Source organism: Glandiceps talaboti, chromosome 12, assembly GCF_964340395.1.
Source record: "Glandiceps talaboti chromosome 12, keGlaTala1.1, whole genome shotgun sequence".
In the NCBI taxonomy this organism is placed as follows: Eukaryota; Metazoa; Hemichordata; class Enteropneusta; family Spengelidae; genus Glandiceps; species Glandiceps talaboti.
Window position 1 is genome coordinate 12,944,739 of NC_135560.1, and position 20,866 is coordinate 12,965,604.

The 20,866-nt window shown below is 35.1% G+C and overlaps 1 protein-coding gene across 1 annotated transcript in view; it reads right to left on the minus strand.

Annotated features, from left to right (window-relative positions):
* LOC144442953 (uncharacterized) overlaps positions 1–20,866 on the minus strand; it is a 120,063-nt gene that overhangs the window by 19,257 nt on the left and 79,940 nt on the right. The window contains exon 5 of the mRNA XM_078132326.1: positions 6,165–6,310. Within this exon, the coding sequence (XP_077988452.1) occupies positions 6,165–6,310 (146 nt within the window). The remainder of the gene's footprint in view (positions 1–6,164; positions 6,311–20,866) is intronic.

Here is a 20,866-nt window from a genome sequence, read left to right on the forward strand (position 1 = left end):
GAGGAAATTTTTCATCATAAAAGCACTTCTCATTAATTTGAGTACAACGATATCTTTAGTTTTCGGCTCATATTTCTACACGATGCAAATAAATTTATGAGAAGAATATTCAAGATTTGAAAACAGAGTTGTAAAATTGAATTTCACACGAACTGTTTGTCTTTTCTCCCTTGATGGGCAGTTACCTGGAAAACACTCGCATGGTAAAAAGGGAGTTTTTCTGTTTTTAATGGATTTTTGCAGATAATAGTTAACAGTACACATCTAGGGAATACGTCCATCTCCACTGAGATGCTATGTCTTACAATATCATGTATTTATGACATGAACAAGTCATGTGGGATATGATAAATTGATGGCAGATCACTGACATCACCAAAACCAAAACAGTAGATACGTTATGACTTCAGAGTAGTTCTACTAATTTTAATTGGCAACAGCACTTACAGATACGAAATGCACAAACAGAACAAAATTACGTACACACAGACAGACAAACAAACAAACAAACATAAACTGATGTGTCTTTTAAGCTTGCATGCACGGTCCCCTAACGGACCACAGCTATCTACAATTTACACCAAATGCTTCTACCAACTATTGTATCTATTTACCACACTACAAAAGCTTTGCAGGCAGAGGTGTGCTTACAGAATGCATTACCAATACTCTATTTTCAACTACAGTAAAACAACTTTTTTTTACCTTTTTTTTTAACCATTACATAAAATTTCACACAATATTGTAGAAACACCAGCTTTTTATTGTATTAACCTCAGTGAATACAGCAAATATTTGCACATTGGAATGGTATATTTGAAACAATTGCTTATTTCTTGTCCCATTTTCTATGGATGTTAAATCTTAATTTTCCCAACTTGCACTTTTTTTGTGGTGAAAACAAATACCCCACTGGTAAAAAGAAGATGTCAATGTCTCCGAAACAGGTGGAATAGTATTTGCATCCTTAAAATTGAAAGTTGTTATTAGCTATATATAAATCTGTCAGGTTTTTGCTGGCATGTATTAATTCAAACTATGAACTTTAATACTATACTTGGCCAAGTTCTAAACTTCTGCACATCTCTACACTCTTTTCAACAAAATTCTTATGACTGAAATATATTTTATCAGTACTTATGAGGTAGTGAAAATATTTCAGAAAACCTAATAATATATAAAGATACTTGACTTTTTTAATGTTAATATCTATTTTCAAATTTTAGATTTGGGAAAATTTGTTTAATTAACATGAAGTTATCTTCCATATCTTCAACAGACTTATCCCTAGAGTTTGAAAACTGGTTGGTGTTTTTTTTTTGATGGTTGATAATAATAATAATAACAATAATAATAATAATAATGTTGAATTTTATATAGCACTTTCCCACTAACTTGTGCTCAAAGTGCTTTTGAATTATTACCCCATGGCATGTATCTGTAGCGACACAAAGGCCCTTTATACTTCCTAAACTCCCTGGGGAACATACAAGCCATTGTAGCCTATATAAGCGCACAGGATTAAAGCATTCACATTGCAAACTCTATCCTACCAGGTCCCCAATTATATCATTACAGCTGGGTTGACTGAGGCACTGCAGTCATGGTTCAAATCTTGCCCAAGGACTTTAGCCATTCAGAAACAAATGGCAGGTATGTGGCTCGAACCTGCAACCTGCAGATTTCAAGCCAGCCACTCTAACCATTCGTCTATCATGACTCCATGGTTTCAGTATTATGCTTATGATATAATTATGACAGACAAACTTTAATACAAGGACCAGAGAATCACAAACTATAAAGCTGCTGTAAGTATATATATATATCAAGTTATGATCCTGAAATCATTTCAAAGTTATGCAATGAGCAGTCAGGCTTGATAATCATATTTTCTGACCCATTACCCAACAATGTCAATTGCCACAAATTCAATCTGTCAGAAACAGGCGAAAACATTACCTAGAGGTCGTATGACATTTGGTCAAGCTATCAGAACTCAAATGTACTTGTTCTAGGTAAATCCAGAGTAAATATCATATACACTTTAGTTTGTGGTGTCTTTCCACGAGCTCATCTTATTTTAAAATCAATGTCTGTATTAATTCATATATATCTTTATTTAAACCTTTTTTTTTCAATATGCTCTAGGAACAAGATCAGAAAGATGTACACATATGAATAATAGTTTATTTGCATTCTATTTAATAATTTATATATGCATTGACAACATGTAGGATTTTAAAATTTATACCTTGCATATTGCTATTCCATGTTCATTACCAACCAAACAGTTCAGAGGAGGAAATGCATATTTTGCTGCGGAGGCACTGAACCCCCAACCCCCCCCCCCTCCCCTCCCCACAGTAATGCTATGCCTGACTTTAATATTGTGCTATTTTTCTCAAAGAATCAATTGACTGAAGTTTTTCAAAATGGGAGAATCACATAGAAATGGTTGACAGCCAGTCTTGATTCAAGGAAGAACATACATGTATTTCTGGTGTTTTGGGGTTCAAAGTTCACACAGTTAAATGACTTAGCAAAGTCCTATGTCGCTGGGGACAGCTTCCGTGAATGCTACATATACTACATAATCACATGTAATATGGATGTGAAGAAGAACTCAAAGTCAAAGAATATGGGATATATGGCATACAGATGTAAGAAAGGATGATGGTAAAAATCTTGAAGGAAAGGTGTCTGATAACATTGTGAGAGGTAATAAGGAAAGGTTACTGTGCAGCGTACTAAAGTCTACTGCAAAGAGGATAGACAAAGCTAATGTATGTCAAAAATTTAGAAGTGACCTGTCAATAGTGGAGTGATTTGTCAAGTGTGCAGTGATCTGTCAATAGTGGAGTGATTTGTCAATAGTGGAGTGAATTGTCAAGTGTGCAGTGATCTGTCAAGTGTGCAGTGATCTGTCAATAGTGGAGTGATCTGTCAATCATGGAGTGTGGAGTGATCTCTCTCAAAAGTGGCACGATCTGTCAATTATGGAGTGATCTGTCAATAGTGGGGTAATCTGTCAATTGTGGAGTGATCTGTCAATAGTATAGAGTGGTCTGTCAAATGTGGAGTGGTCTGTCAATAGTGGAGGGATCTGTCAATTGGGGAGGGGTCTATCAACAGTGGCGTGATCTGTAAACTGTGGAGTGATTTGTCAATAGTGGAGTGATAGAGTTAATTATATGGTGTGATCTGTCAGTAATGTGAAGTAACATGCCCACTGTCTGACTAGCACATCCATGATAGTAGGGAATAATCTGTCAATAGCATCACATGTTTTTGAATATTAAGGGTGATATGCTGTGTCGGGCATTATGATACATTCAATTTGATAGTTTAGTGTGATGGAGGTATTTGCAGGAAAGAGCTGAAATCAACATAGCTGTTAGAGAAATGAAGATCTGCGTGCACAGAAAGTAGATATAAATATACATGTAGGTCTGCAGAGAAAGTAGATAGTCAAGCCAGATATGTATTGCATGAAAGTCTGTCAAGGAAATCGAAAAGATTTGGTGAGATAAAATGAAGAGTTGAAATCTGTAAGTGAGCAGAAAAGGAGTGTAAAAAGAGAGACTCAGAGTTCAGTTAACATACAAGGTATAATCTGCTAAGAGATAGGGTTGAAGAATCATGAATGAAAAAAAGTAGGAGAAATCTGTAAGGAAAATGAATGTGTGCGCAAGGACTTAGAGACACACAAAGGATTGATCTGCTGAGCATGAAGTTGATGAATAAAAGTTACTTAGGATTAGTAGATATCCGAAAGGGAAGTGTTAGAATGACTGAATAGTTGATTTTCCGGGTTCGAAGATGCATTGCGTGAGAGGACGTTGCTTATGTTGCTACATTTTCACCAGGAAATGATGGAAATGAAGACATCTTGACCGCTTTGTTTATGAGAGATTTTATAGAACAAAGACTAAACGCCATCAATGACAGTGAGGGATTTTACAGGTAAACCCAGGTGACAACCATCCCCTGAGTAGTGCATGCAAACCCCTCAGCGCGTACACAATATACGGCATTGTATAGAGAGACATGTAATGCATCTTGGAAACCGGCAACAGGTCAATGCTCGGGGATAGCTAGCTTTCCGAAAAAAAACAAGGGAAAAAATCCACACTTTGTGTACATGGAAAGCAGAAGCAGCTACTAAAACATCCATGGTAAAGAAATCATGGCAAACCAAATGGCGTATTAAAAGTAGAAGCTAGGGAGATTTTTTTTATCAGTGACTGTTATTCAGTAACATAAAGTATAGCAAGAGTTAGCCGGAAGGTTTGCAGTTATATATAAATGGTCCTTCAAATTAGAGAACACCAACGACTTTTCAGGACGACAAATGAGTATATGCCTGTAGGACAGTATGTGTGCAACACAAAGAAGATGAATTGATTGACATTTGTCTGGCTATACTCAACTGTTTGTCAAGGCACTTTAATTACAACAGGGAGAGTTTACTCATAACCCGTATGATAATTTACTTATTCTCATCACTTCATCTCCTGCTGTCTCTCTCTCTTTTTTTAGTACAATTTATAAAGTGTGTACGACAGAAAAGGGAAAAAACAAGGCTATATTTATTAGCTAGATGTCTTCGGCAATGAATAACGAAATGCTAAAGAAGAGAGTCAGAATTTAGATCAAATGTTCCGCAATATGGCTAAAATGTACTACAACATTATTTTTTCATGTTTTCGAAAATTACCAATAAGTGGATACAATCTTGAGAAATAAACAGACTATGAGAAATACAGAACAACTGTTTATAGAACTAAACAAAACTACAGATATGAATGGGTGAAGTCTGATTAAAAGTCGACGCAAAACTGCAATTTTCATTTCTTATGTCAATATCGATTACTTTGTTTTTTTGGGCTCTTCTTCTAGATATAAATTTGGTACTGCGTACAAACTCATGACAATGAATCTTAAAGTGGCCATAAGATTGAGGATTGGGTATTCATTTTGGATTTTTTAATTCATAAAAACAATTTTATCATAGCTTCCTACATGAAAAATTAATGTGAAACAACATTGACTAAAGTCTGTGTTTTTAATGCAATAAATTGCAAAAAGCTACAAAGTGTGTAACAAGTTTATTATTGTAGTACAATACCAAACTTTTGCAATATATTGAGTTACAAACATAGACTTAGTCAATGTTGTTTCAAATAGATTTGTCAAGTAGGAAGCCATGATAAAATTGTTCTATAAAAACCCACAATAAAGAACTAATCCTCATCCATATGATCACTTTCAGAGTATTTCTCAACTATGTGAGGGCATTCACAAAATACTTGTGTGAAATTAATATCAACCTAATTATCTCAGGTGGAAAAATTTACAGTCGAAACTATCACAGCATTTGTTGTGATTTAAATGGAATCATGCCTCAAGTATTTTCGTGCTGGTTAGGTAACAACCCACCCTTCGTAATCAGAATGGATCACGTCACAAAATAATTTGCATGGCACGGCTCATCTTTACAATAGATCTGTTAGCAAGAGAATCTTGCCTCGTAGCAGGGAAGTGAAATAGTTCATGCAAACTACGATCTCTTTAAGTCAAATGCTATTCTGAAGATACAACTGGTTTCAAATTACAATTTAATCTATTTTAATTCTGTTTTTCAACACTATTGCCTTGCAGAACAACAATTTGTACTCACATCCAGTATTCTGAGATTTGTTTATATAGATTTTCCCCTTCCAAAATTAAAGAAAATCATTCTCTTTATTAAACCCGGGGTCCTCATGTTACAGAGCATGCTTTTCCCAATTACAGATTATGATGATATGAACCTTCATCTAGAGATTCCATGTTTAGTATTTCACGTTTTATGCCTTACAAAAATTATCTGTGCCCATGTGGGATCACACTGATCTGCATGCGTTTTGCCTCATGAAATGGCTACCTGAAATTTAAGTAGGGTTTCAATTTTGTTCACTATGTCACCTTCAAGAAAGACTTACGATCCAACACTGTGATCACAATATACATATATACCAGAATTCAGTGATTAGGTTTTGATTATATGTGCAGTCCTAGAGGGATTTCATGTTGATTTAATACATGCATTTCCACTTCTAAAATGACGACCTATGTTTTTCATTAACTAAGGCATCCATATATCTTGCATGCTTTCTCCCTACCTTGATTCTACTGACTGCTTCCTGTGCTTGCTGCATGCGTACTTTCTTGCTGGGTGGTTTGTTACAGATGAGCTGGGTTGAGCCCAAATATGCAGCTGGGTAGATGATTCCATGCTCCAACACTGACGGATCATGAGGACCCCGAACTGAAATAGATTCAAATACAAATTAGTCTGTCTGTCTACCTTAGCACAAATGGTGGTCATCCACCTTGTTAGTTATTAAGATATCACAGTCACCATATGACAACAGTTCGCCGACCACTAGTCATCAATATACAGAATTATAATGTTAGTGAGAGATATACATTGTACATATAGCTAAGAGAATATGTGTTAAGATTGTTAAAGAGTATACAGGTACATTTGTACATGTGCACGTGTAGATGTATGTATGTGTGTGTGCATGCATGTGTATGTATGCGTGTGTGCATACGCGTGTGAATGTGTCACTGTGTGCATGCATTTGCATGTGTGTGTATGTATGTGTATATGTGTGTGTGTGTGTGTGTGTGTGTGTGTGTGTGTGTGTGTGTGTGTGTGTGTGTGTGTGTGTGTGTGTGTGTGAATATTTGCAGTCACCCACTGGAGAAGTGGACAGGATGCTAGTTGGATAAAGAATCAACTTGCTGTAAGGGTAAGTTTTCAATCATGTTAAATTCTACCAGCTATGAGACAAAGTACTTTATATTTAGCTAGACAGACAGACAGACAGAAAGACAGCAGAAAAAGAAGATATTCATCCGTCTCAACTATACCAACTTATACAACTGGGACTCACACTAAAATGAAAACCATACTCATCTCACTCACACCTAAATGTCATAAGTTTAATCCTGATTAATCAACATTTATCTCTCCTGGCCATTTCAAATATTAAATAAAGCTTTCCCCTTGAGACTTCCACATGGAAATAAATGATTCCCTGGATTTACCGAAGAACATTAATCCAAATATATGAACTTGGTACAAACTCAATAAATCAAAAGACTACTATTTCAATATAATGAATACTTTATGATCCTATAAACAGAAAAAAATCTACTCTATTAGCTTTGTTTGACAAGGCCAGTAATCATGTACAACATACTATTCCTATCATGTACAACATACATTTACTGTTCCTGTACTGTTCCTATCATGTACAACACACTGTTCCTAAGATATACAGTACACTGTTCCGATGATGTACAACACACTGTTCCTATCATGTACAACACACTGTTCCTATCATGTACAACATACACTGTTCCTATCATGTACAACATACACTGTTCCTATCATGTACAACATACACTGTTCCTATCATGTACAACACAATGTTCCTATCATGTACAACACACTGTTCCTATCATGTACAACACACTGTTCCTATAATGTACAACACACTGTTCCAATCATGGACAACACACTGTTCCTATCATGTACAACACACTGTTCCTATCATGTACAACACACTGTTCCTGTGACGTACAAAACACTGTTCCTAAGACATACAACACACTGTTCCATATGGGGCTTTCAATGATTCAATGTACCCTACATACATGGTACATAAGTAAGATTATACAATACCATATCTGTATCCAGTTTCACACTAGATGTACATGGAATATTCATAAGAACTGTACAGTATTCCTTTCAAGGGAAAACTTAAAATGGATGCTTTTATACAAAGGTTTAGAATGAACAGGAAGCTGAAGGTTGTGAAGTCATTAGTATTGCTATGAGTTACACACTCTGAGGTTATAGATCGACTATTAAAAATCCCGGGCGGTACATAACTTGGGGCTCAGATGTTCAAAGCTGAAAGATTATTTTGATCAGTCATCAAATTACTAGGATCACTTCCTGTAGAAGTATCTATTTCTTAGGATGTTTTCTCTTTCCTCATGTATTCATTAATCTCTATGTTTATTGCACTTGATGATCTTTACAGATTGGCTTCATGCTATTACTTATTATATTGTTTGCTTGAGTGGCTGTAAATCTTGAATAAATCTCTTCAGTGTGCTTTCAATATCACAATCGGACTTTGCCACGTATCATGACAATAACGCCAGGTATACACATGATTAGTGAAGACTCAGTTGAGCTGAACCGAATACATTATATTCATGAAGTCACCCATAAATGGTTCAGGTATTCTGTCTGTTTAATGCACAGTGTAAGTTCAGTCAACCAACAGTAAAGACACTCTGATTTCAGAACTGCTACGCCTGATGGCTATCAAAGCTGACATACTTGTGTTGAATACTGATATGTCTCAACTCTTTAATATTATGTGATTTTTTAAAACATTTATTCCAAAAGAACATGTTTTTCTTCCTCCTCATAAATAATATGATTCCAACACTGCATGGATAATTAATAGTCATGGTATACAATTTTTTAGTTTATGTATAGGGTGTTACAGAACCTAGCAAGACTTGTTGTATAAGGTGCTTCCAGAGTCTGGACATATCTATAATTGCAGCGTCTGATGTTACAGAACAATTGTAGTTTTACTTCAGACTAATCAGCAGAGCAGCTATAATGTTAAAATGTCACTATTGTCTGGGAACAACATTGACAGTGTTAGGTGTTACTGACTGTATGCAAGAAATTAGGAGTAACTAGTCTGAACACGACTATGTTAGTCTTAGCAGGACTATATCAGGTGTTACTGAGTCTAAGCAGGGCAGCATTAGGTGTTACTGGAGTCTGAACAGGACTATGTTAGGTGTTACTGGAGTCTGAACAGGACTGTTAGGTATTACCAGAGTCTTAGCAGGACTATATCAGGTGTTACTGAGTCTAAGCAGGACAACATAGGCGTTACTAGAGTCTGAACAGGACTATGTTAGGTGTTACTGGAGTCTGAACAGGACTGTCAGGTATTACCAGAGTCTTAGCAGGACTATATCAGGTGTTACTGAGTCTAAGCAGGGCAGTATTAGGTGTTACTAGAGTCTGAACAGGACTATGTTAGGTGTTACTGGAGTCTGAACAGGACTGTCAGGTATTACCAGAGTCTTAGCAGGACTATATCAGGTGTTATTGAGTCTAAGCAGGACAACATAGGTGTTACTAGAGTCTGAACAGGACTATGTTAGGTGTTACTGGAGTCTTAGCAGGACTATATCAGGTGTTATTGAGTCTAAGCAGGGCAGTATTAGGTGTTACTAGAGTCTGAACAGGACTATGTTAGGTGATACTGGAGTCTGAACAGGACTGTTAGGTATTATAGGTGGAGTCATGATGGGTGAATGGTTAGCGTGACCGGCTTGGAATCTACAGGTTGCAGGTTCGAGCCCCGTCGCTGCCTGCTGTTTGTTTCTGAGTGGCTAAAGTCCTTGGGCAAGATTTGAACCACGACTGTGCCTCAGTCAACCCAGCTGTATAACTGGGGACCTGGTAGGATGTAGGTTGCAATGTGAAGGCTTTAATCCTATGCGCTTAAATGGCTGCAATGGATTGTATGCTCCCCGGGGAGTTGAGGAAGACTAAAGGGCTGTTGTGCTGTTCTGATCCGAGCCAGGGGTAATAATTGTAAAGCGCTTTGAGCACGGAGTGGGAAAGCGCTATATAAGAAACCAACATTATTATTATTATTATTATTATTACCAGTGTCTTAGCAGAACTGTAGCAGGTGTTACTAGAGTCTTAGCAGGACTATATCAGGTGTTACTAGAGTCTGAGCAGGATTGTTTTAAGAATTACCAGAGTTTGAGCAGTAATGCGTTAGGTGTTAAAAGTGTCTATAAGTCTCCCAAATTGTATTCCACAGCACTAGCAACATTTCATCAAGATGCATCCCACCCCTTATCTTCAGACCATAGTCTATTCCCGATCTATATTATCTATCATTTATTCCTCTTAATTCACTTATCTACCAAATCACATAAGAAGAAGCTTTATTTCCCTTCCAACAGCATGATTTTATCTGACCACAAGCTACACCTGAAATCCATGGTTAGCTCTTCCATACACTATATATTGTGATAATATCGTATCAATGCTTCCATACCAGCACAATACTTATCAGGTAGCTATAGCACTCAGTCCTCATACTTAACCGTATCTACTATAATTTTGAAGGCATGATGAAAATAACGATTAATGCTGTAAAAAATCTCTCACGATTTTCAACCTTTTACATCCTCGTCATTATCGACACTAATTTGCTAACCTTTATCTGCTTGATTGCAGACAATCTAATGCTGACAGCATCTTTTGCACTCTAGTCTGAAATTTTGACAGTAAACACAAGATAATGATTGTCATCTGCATTTTTCTTCAACCAGAACCTGACAGCAGATTGCCTTTCCTCCTATTTTAGCTACTCAAATGGAATCTACTTTTGTGTCAATTCTGTTGATGAGATAATGACATCACATTACAGTCACTCTAACTGATTTCCAACAATTTCATTTGCCATGCTAACATTGTGGCTACCACTTGACTGAAACACACCATTTGACATGATAAGCACTCTCTTTCAATTTGCTTCAATATACTTTGCAAATATGGCCTCATTTATACTGCAATTTCGTGAGGCAGCATCACAACAGGGTATTTTGATTCATTCATTTAATCACTTCTTCAACAGAACTATACTGCTCATCTTTGCAACAATTACAACTTAAAGTACGTTCAAAATGGTCTGATTACTCACTCACCATAATCAATCTCTGTACTCCTTCCTATGGGAAACCCATTACAGTTATGCTGACTGCACAAAATTAAATTTTCAGAGAAGTAAACTTATCTCTATTCCAGTAATCAATTTATAAAGTGTTTGTAGTCCACAAGCCTATAGATTTCAATCCAGTACGATGAAAGAAAGGTGACTTTATCTAAAGCAGAGTTTTAAGTATAGAAGTCTCTATTGTATTTTTTGCATAGAATGCTTTCACAGTTAAGTATCATAATCTCTTTTTTATGTTTTGCATAATTGCCTGCCACTTCCTTGAAAAACTTCACAAAAGAATATTTTCCATGCATAATTCCCTGTGGTGTAAGCTTAAGGACAGTGGCTACTCATGGGTAGCAATACATGTTTTGTGTATGATAGGGAGTCTTACCATATTCCAATCACATACCTGACAGTAACCCAAACTCCCTAGCCTTATAACAATGTATACCTGTTGTAAACCATTTCCATTCCCTTTTGAACTATTACTTTAAAAATATCTACTCTCACTGAAAATAGCAACATTTTGAGAATGCATTTTAAAGGACATTGTTTGCTTGTGGGAATGTTTTCCTTGTTAGTGTTTTGCAAGTAACATGTCTGGAATTAGAACCTAGTATTATCAAGCGACCTCTTGTGGGCAAGGATCAAGAGGGAACAAGACATCACTTTCATGATTTCTGATGACTACTCACAGTTCAAAAACATGAACAATAACTTTGATGGAAGGGTATTAAACTTTAAACTTACTAATATAAAAAAGAAAGAAATGTAAACGGAGAGTACAAATATATCAAGATAAATATTTATCTTCCAGCCCAAATTTTATGATAATTTGCACACTACTGAAATATCTTGGGTGGCTATGGTTTTCATCTATTGACTATTTTTGATTTAAGGAAAATTACAAAATAAAAGAAATATTCATGAAACGATGGAGTTTGAGTACGTCCTTTGCTCTGTATGTGTTACAATACAATATGGCATACACATTTGCTCGATTAAAGAAAGTGTCTATTCGTGAGCTAAGAATTAAATTTAGACCAGTCATTCGCTTAATATAGTTGATTCACAAGCTGAAAAATGGACGACAAAAAGTTCTCTCATTCCACTCAAAGCCTGTTAGCTACTAATCCTGATAGATATCGCACCTGACGAGTGGTTTCCCGGGAAACCAATCCCAACATCACTAGTTCATGTAATACGTCTCTTGTTTGCAAACAGTAAATCCCCTGTTAGTACATGTGGGAAATTATCTGCTATCTTCACTAGAAAAAACAGCTGTAAGTCCCACTAGATCCAGAATGAATAGAACGGACAATTCTACAGAGATTATGAATAATGGGTAGAGATCAGTAGGTACAACCACATGTGCTGTCTGTGATGCCGTTCAATTCATATCAAACTGATATGGTTGACTAGCTAGAACCATCAGTGTTATCGCTGGAAATCCACAACGGAAGTGATCTTGATTGAATACAGCACTATTGCTATTCTGGCTTTTACTATTTACGGACGTTAGACTTATCATTCACATCATGTGACTACATCAACAAAATGAAAATGAACATAAGGACCATCAGAATAACAAACACATACATCACCATATTGTACTCCGTTTCGAGTTATGCTGATATCAGAAAATTTATGTCCCCTTCCTTTCAATATGATAAATTCATTCCTGTGGCTACATGATACTATTCATTGTAATATTTTCAGACAGAATTACATAAAAACAAGTGGCAAAAGCAAAACTCCTGCTGTTACTCCTGCTGTTGCTTTATATACCTGAACAAAGAATGCAAATTAATTTTTTACATAACAATTGCAAACTATTAAAGTATTGAAGTTTACTGAACATTTACGTCAATAGATTAGGAAATGGGACGATATCAATATTCCAGCACTACATTATATGACAACACCATGTTTTGTGGTATTCTGTCCAGAACAGTAGCTTTTTTAATATACATGTATAACTTTACATTTTTTTAACCTTAAATATTTCAGTGATATTCTACCCAGAGTAGCTTACATATTATGTAATTGATATTTTCCCTGAAAAATATTTCAGTCACTGCAGGGTTTGCACAGATTACCTGGTAATATAGTATGCTAGTGCACTTGTTCTTAGTCAAAGTCTTAGATTCATTTGATGAATTATGGATTATCAAATTGGATTTTCCAGTTGGCTAACCAATATTTGTTCTGTCTCTATTCCTTCAGGTCATCCAAGAAACAGAATCATCAAATTGTCTTTTACAAAACACATGACTGTGTGCATAAAGCCATACACTCTATCTCAACATACAGTGTCTGAGATAATGTGCTTTTTTTCGCTTCATTAAGAAGTCTGTAAGTACAGATTGTATGTGCAAGTCTGGTCTCTGTTTAAGTTAAAGTAAGACTCAGCTTTCTCCAGGGCAGTGCGTCATTGTGTCTCAGTGCCGAAAGAGAGATCTAATTGAAAGTCACTTTTTCTTCTAATCAAATTAGAAGGCATGACATCAGCTGTTGGTTTTCCTGGCGCACAAGGCAAATCAGATGAGATTTTGTAAATTGGAGAGTAGCGAATCCGTCATACAGTGTCTAGTTTACTGGATCTTAGTCACATTAAATTACAACCTCCCTTTGCTGCAATTTACAGATGTGACTGTGGTGTCCGATTTAATCAGAAAGGAGGGTGAAATCATTGATATTGCAACTTAAAACACACACAAAATTCAATTTCATGAAATTGCTGTTTTCACTGCAACTCATGGAGATGTGACGAGGTGTCCTAATCATTAGATACAAGAGCAAATCATTATTGTTGTTTCAAGTACAGACAAATTTGAAGGAATTAGTAAACCCTCCTGCTGTCACTACAATTCTTGGAGATGTGACTGGTATATCTTAGTTCATTAGAGACTGAAAGCAAATCACTGTTTTTATCTTAAATACAGATAATTTTGGCCTTCTCATTTTCACAACATTCTTGATTGGACATCTGATAAATAAAAAGAGTAGTCACTTTATACTTTGTCTTTACAAAGCAATTCTACTATAACCTGCCAAGCTCTCTGCTTTCATTGTAATTCAAAACTTTTATCTAACATGTGGTAGTTAATTAGACCAAGAAAATAAACCACTTTTTCTTCATCAGTGGTGAATATGATGTGTAATTCCATATTTCACCATGTTCATGTTACACTAAACATGGCACCAGAAACCAAAAACACTACTGTTGTTAAATGTCCTTCACAGGACAGAATGAATCCAAATTGGGAGGGAGGACCTGGAATATTTCTTTGAAACCATTGCTACTTTTTTGAAATATTTACTCAGTTTTATTCAGTAAACTGTCTCAGTACTAAGGGAAACGTGACTGAATATGTAAATTAATCAGGCATACAAAGTATTGATGTATATCATAATTAAAACAGCCATTTGGGAAAACTTTGTAGTCCAATGCAGGTATGTTCAGAAAATTTCTCCATCAGGTGAATTATATGTGGCTATAGTTTATGAATGAAAAGAATAACTCCTTTTCTGTTTTATTATGTAAGTACGTATTATGTAGGCTAGAAAGCAATACTTTATCTAGTTAATTCTCTCTCACAACTTATGGAGGTATGACTGACGCATACAGTTAACATAAAACACGGATACTCTCAATAATTCAAAGATTGACCCCTGCATGTTTAAATTACATTGAAAGCAGGCTTTGTTTGAAATTCCCTCTGGACAATATTTACAGAAGGATATGGATAATTTAAAACAGGGAAATCAATCCTTTTAGGACTCATTCACTGATCAAGCACACAAAAAAAAATCAAATTTAGTTCAGAAACTTCCCTTGATTACACAAGTTGTGATTGACTTGCATTTAATTTAACACAAGGAAACTATTACTTTATTTCATAACCTGAATACAGCTCATTTTGGTGACTTTTTTTTTTTTTTTTTTTTTTTTTTTTTTTTTACAGTAATCATGATGTATTCACAAATGACCTCTGAGACTTTTGGCAGCTTACATCATTAAGTAACCTTTTAGGTAGCACTGGTTGCTATGCACTTTATTAAATTACAATTCGTAATGAGAACATGCCAGTTAAAAAGCTCCAACCTCACCATGTCAATAATCTTACTGGCATACTGGATCCTACCTACACACATCATTCAAACGGTGGACAGAATGAGGAACCAAATGTAATGGATTGGTATCAATAAACTGCTCATTTAGCGTTAAATTTTGAACATGAAAATGCAATTAATAAGGGTTATATTTTCATTGTGGTGTGATTCAGAAACCAGATCTAGTGAATATGAACAGAATTGATTGTAACCTTTTGGTTACTGGATTGAAAGGACAGGTTAACATACACAAAAGTGACAGAACACTATTTAGCACTTGAACTATCCTATGCTATAGTTACTCATGGCTTATTGTATATACTTTATATGTTATGACAGGGAGCATGCCTTCCTTAATTGTGCTATGTTGAACTCAAACTTTTTATGCATCAAAAGTTCACAAACTGATTACACTTGATATTTAGAAGTCCTCATGGGGTTTTTATCTTGTAAAACCAAATTCAGACCGAATGGGGCTTAGCATCATGCAAAATCAACACTAGTCAAGACTTGAATACCACAATCCTTGGGGATCCATTAAATATATATTTTTTATTGATAACCATAAAACCATAGGTTTGGATTCATTATAAGTTTGAATATCATGGACATGAGCAATCTGATTCTAGCTTTGTATAGCAGTGCCTCAGAATAACCTGATCAATTTCACACAAGAATGTGAAATTGTTATGAAACAAACTAAAAGAAAAAGACCAGGCACCATTAACAATGCATCCTGATTCATGACATACATTTACCATCTGATATTGCCTTTCTGACACTGGACAAAATCAATAATTTCAGATACAGAATTTTATATGCCAAACATCACCTAAGCATCTATGCCTTTCACAAAATCCATCAACCATATCATTAAATTCTATACAAGTACACAAAACACTTGCATCACTTGTCGCAGCTTGTGGTATGGAGGTAGACATCCAAGTCATAATGCCCCCATGTTTTAATGAAAAATCAACTGAATATATTGCACAAGTCAATGCAATTATATATATATAAGGTTTCTTATTTGGTAACCCGGACAACCGGGACCAGATATATTGCAAAGAACAAAACTTGAGAGATGTGGTATTTCAAATTTAGCACTTCCTCAAAAGCTCTAAAGGTGGGATTACAAAATCCATACGCTATCTTTAAATGTCAAATGGAAAAACACTTGGTCAGTGTAAATCTATGATAACCGATACTTCCAAAGACTTCAGACTAATCTATTAACATCTTTGAAAAAAATATGATCATGAGCAATAAATTCACATTTACTTCATAAAATTCTGTATTCAGTGATATTATGTGAATCCAAAAACTGATTGATTAATCACTACAGGAATATGTACCTATATCTTTTTTTTTTAACATTGTTTGTTTAATACTTAAAATATGTTGTTTGTAAATCTGATACAGTTCAAAACATGGATTATTGATATATCATTCCTTATATTTCTTAATATAGATCAGATAATCCGATTATTATCGAAGGATTACAAAAACAAAGGATTTACCAAAATGCATCACATGATCACAAACATATGGAACCAGAATTTGTCTCAGATTGTATTTTTAGAGTGAGTATAGATTCAAACGGATATTCAGAATCAGAGATGAAAAAAATGCAGTTAATTTTTTACAATTTTCCTTCATTGAAATGACATATATATCCCTACTACAATGGATGTCAGTTTGGAGAAACTTGTCTGAATCCTTGAGGATGTTATAGTATCAGGTTTTTGGATAATATCAAAGAAGTAAGCCGACAAAGAAACATGACAAACAAGGTATTATTCTTGCAATATACATGTACTATATCATCTGCTTGAAAGCGAGGTTTTACAAACTTCATGACTATATTGTTGCTTTTGTCTGCGTACGTGCCAGGCTCTTTTAATGAATGCTTACATCACTGAATGGAAAGCAGTATATTAAATGCATGAATTATAAAATAGCATAACAGCTTTATCATGCTGCTCACTTCAACATTTTACGTTTTGTATTATTGGGTTTTCACATCCTATACGGTATAATACACACCTATGTGTATTAATATTTCACAGTAAGAGTAAGACTATATTTCCTTTTGACCCCAGCTTAATAAGATGATTCAAAATATCTGAGGAGTGTCACCTTACCAGAATCAATTTACCCGTACAATAGGAGTCGTTATCTTATCAGTGACATCAACACTGTTATATTGTATCTCTAGTAGCAGTCACAATCAATACAAGTTCACACTTGGTTTCACTATCCTACATATAGTGCTAGTCAGTTTTCAGTTCTCTCTCTACTATAAAACCTTCGTAACGAGAGCACACACACACTGTCGGCATTCTTTGATCTATTTTTGATTACTTTATCAGAAAGAGCTGCCACAGCTGACGATATCACTCCTTAAATCTGTGTATCAACAGAATTGAAGAGATTTCGTACCATGACTGTAAATTACAATGATTAAAATTCACACCACATAAAAAAGGAACTTCACACTTTGCTTGCACTAAGGAGATGTTTACGCACAGATATAAATTTCCTTTAACTATGTCATCCATAAGTCCCTTGTCTTCTATCACTCATTATCAAAATATCTTCTTTTTTTACGGAACACGAGACACAAGAGGGCAAAACTCTGCTTCAAATCATCTCCGGTATATTTTTTTTTTTACATTTATACATAATTTGTACTATTTCTCAATTGAGATAAATGATTACACAAGTTGCTTTTCATTCTTGCGTTCAGTTCCGACAAATGTAAACCGACAATATAACATAAGTAACATTTTCTACGATGACACACAAATCGTAATTCAATCACTGAGACTCATCAAAACTACTCAGTGATTGATAAATTTGATTATCCTGGTCAATCTGTTGACATGGCAGTCATTTAATGTATAAACATACCGCATAGAACATCGATCTCTGAACCCTGCTACCCAACACTGACAAGTGAAAATTGTTAATAATGGAATGACTGACAGTGCTTGTACCGTTCATTTTAATCCATGGGCTGTATTATATCTATATTGGGAATGTTTCACGTACATCATAAACGTGTATAATATTCCCGGTGCAATGGTTTGATTTTTGTTGTTGAATATTTTAAAATGTAATATCACCGCTTTGAGCCAACCTTGAATATACAAAAAATGTATACATAATCTAAACTATCTGCAAAAGCCAACAAAATCATTCCCAAGTCTTTGGCTTGTGGCCATTTGTAAAAGACATGCGAGTAAATTTACACACACTAGCCAAAAATGCTCTTTACCGATGATTTGTCCTTAAAAATGATGAAGCTGCATCTACTGGTTAGTGACAATCTCAATAACAATACGACTGTGCGAAAAACTGACTAATCTTTCATCAAATTTTAAACCATTGAAGCTTTGTGACACTGAAATCCCTTTAGGACAGTGACATTTTAAGCCTACATCGACAAAACAACGGTTTAAGGCCATATTTTTCCAGTTTGAACAGTACAGAAGTAAAGTTTTTAAGCCAACGTCTACAAAACACTGGTTTTAGGCTATGTTTCCAATTTGAAGAAAATAAAACATTGGAAGTTTTTAGCCTACATCTACAAAAAAAAATAATTTAGAGCTATATTTCCTCTACAGCGCATTGTGGCAATTTTTCAAATCAATATCTATAACGAGGTAGATTCATGTTACATTTTCTTAATACTTAAAAATAAACCATACCAATATCACAATACAAGCACAACTTGTTGGTTCAGCTTATAGTAGTAAAGGTTACATGTTAGCTTTGGAATACACAGCAAATTGAAAGTTGACTCTAACTCAACTAATACTCAATACGATTAACTGTCGGCAGTTTTCAAACAAAGTTATTGATCTGTGGCATTTAATAACATACTGTGTTGCCACAACTGAATTTACAGAATGTATATATATATAGCAGCAAGACCCTTTAAACATATCACAGACGGAGGCAATATGTTTAACTCGGAAACAAAATGACATCTTCACATTGGCACCATGATAAATTGATGTTGTAAATTGATCATCTACATGTTCACAATTGAGACTAGCAAAAAATTACAAAAAGAAATCCTTATGGGTTTGTAGACGTAAATTTCACCACCTTCAGGACTAGTTATCTATGATATAGTGTTTCATTATCGACATGTGAACTGTACAAGACTTGACACTCTTGAGTCTTATATAGTGCATCTAACTTAATTATAAACTCAGCAGGTCATTGATCCTTTGGTGTAGAAAAATCATTCATTTATCTATAGATGTGTTAGATGTACAGAAACCCTTGAAGTTGAAATTAAATGTCATGCCAACTCTAGAGAAAGAAATTAAGGAAGCCCTCTAACATTGAGAACACTAGTAATGACATGTACACCTGATCTACCTCAACAGCTCTCTTCCTCTAGTAATGACGTCACTGTGGAATCAACAATATTTTGCTCAACTGTCGAGGTTGATGAGTGAAGTGGTACAAGGACTGAGTCTCCACTGCAGCCACAAGGTGACTATATGTATGTTTGGACATGAGCTAGTTGTTTGCTTGATTCAACAACATGTACGACAAGATGTTTCACTTTTAATCAAGAAGGACTACACATTTGGACACATTCTAAGCTACTAAAGACACACAAAGGAATTGTTTTAATTTTCATGCTGCTCACCAAACCGGAATACAGATAACCTCAAAACTTGTACAATAAAGCTATTGATCAGAAGGAAAGCATCCTGCCCATACTCTCAAGTGGTGAATGCTGGTCAACTTGTACCTAGAATGCATTTCACTGATGGCACTATATCACCCATAATTGGAGTTCCAGTTGGTTACAAACAGGTTCACATCAATACTTGCTTACATTTAGGGAATTCAGTATTAAAAAGCAGTGCATTTCAAAAGGTTTTCTCAAAACACCAACTACGGAGTACGAACACAGAGACATCAAGGTACCTCATAGAATATGTTTTCCAGTTGAACTCTTGCTAAAAAAAGAACAAGTAACTGGGTGGAAAATGATTGCAATTCATGCAGAAAACATTGTCAGAACAGAAGCAAAGGTCAGCAATTATGAAAGTTAGAGTCTCCCCAGATGGATTTCTACCTCAGCGAATCCTTTCTCATCTTCTCCTGCCTTCATCATAGATTTCTATTACAAATGACGTAGGACCTGTGACAGAGTTCCTTACTTGTTGGTATTTGGATGACTTTAAATGCAAAATTTCCCACTGTATAACCTTTTGGTATACAGATTAATCCACTCTGTTGATTAAAATTCACTTTAAAATTCTCTTATTAAACAGTTATAACTTAAACTAGAGAGTCTTCAAACTAATGCCAGCCTAAAGATATGACAGCTGTGCATTTATAGTTCACTCAATATTGATTACTTTTGTTGTATAGAGTGACACTATGTTTCATATCTGGTAATGTAATAAGAGCTGAAGGCAAAGGTACGACGTTCATCTTTCCTGTACCTGCAAAAGCTGGTAGCGTATTACTTCTTAATACTAGTAATTTTCAAATATGTATACATTTCCCTGTACAAGTTTCATATAATTAAATCAATCACTCAAGAGCAGAGAAGCTATACTACAGCCTGTATACTTATACATATTAGCTTTGAGATAAGCATGCATTGATCGTATCACATGATTTACCTGTGACAACCATGTAAAGCACTAACCATCTCACAATTTCATACATAGCTTTGTATTCATACTGATGTAATAAATGCTATATCAACCTCTTATTTACATGTTAAAGCCATGCAATAAGTGCTTATCATGTCATCTGACTTAATATTTACACCATGGCCATGTAATAAGCACTACCATATCACATGATACTGATAACTTTTTATACCACAGCCATGTACAAATAAATACTGACCATATACTTGTAGATCA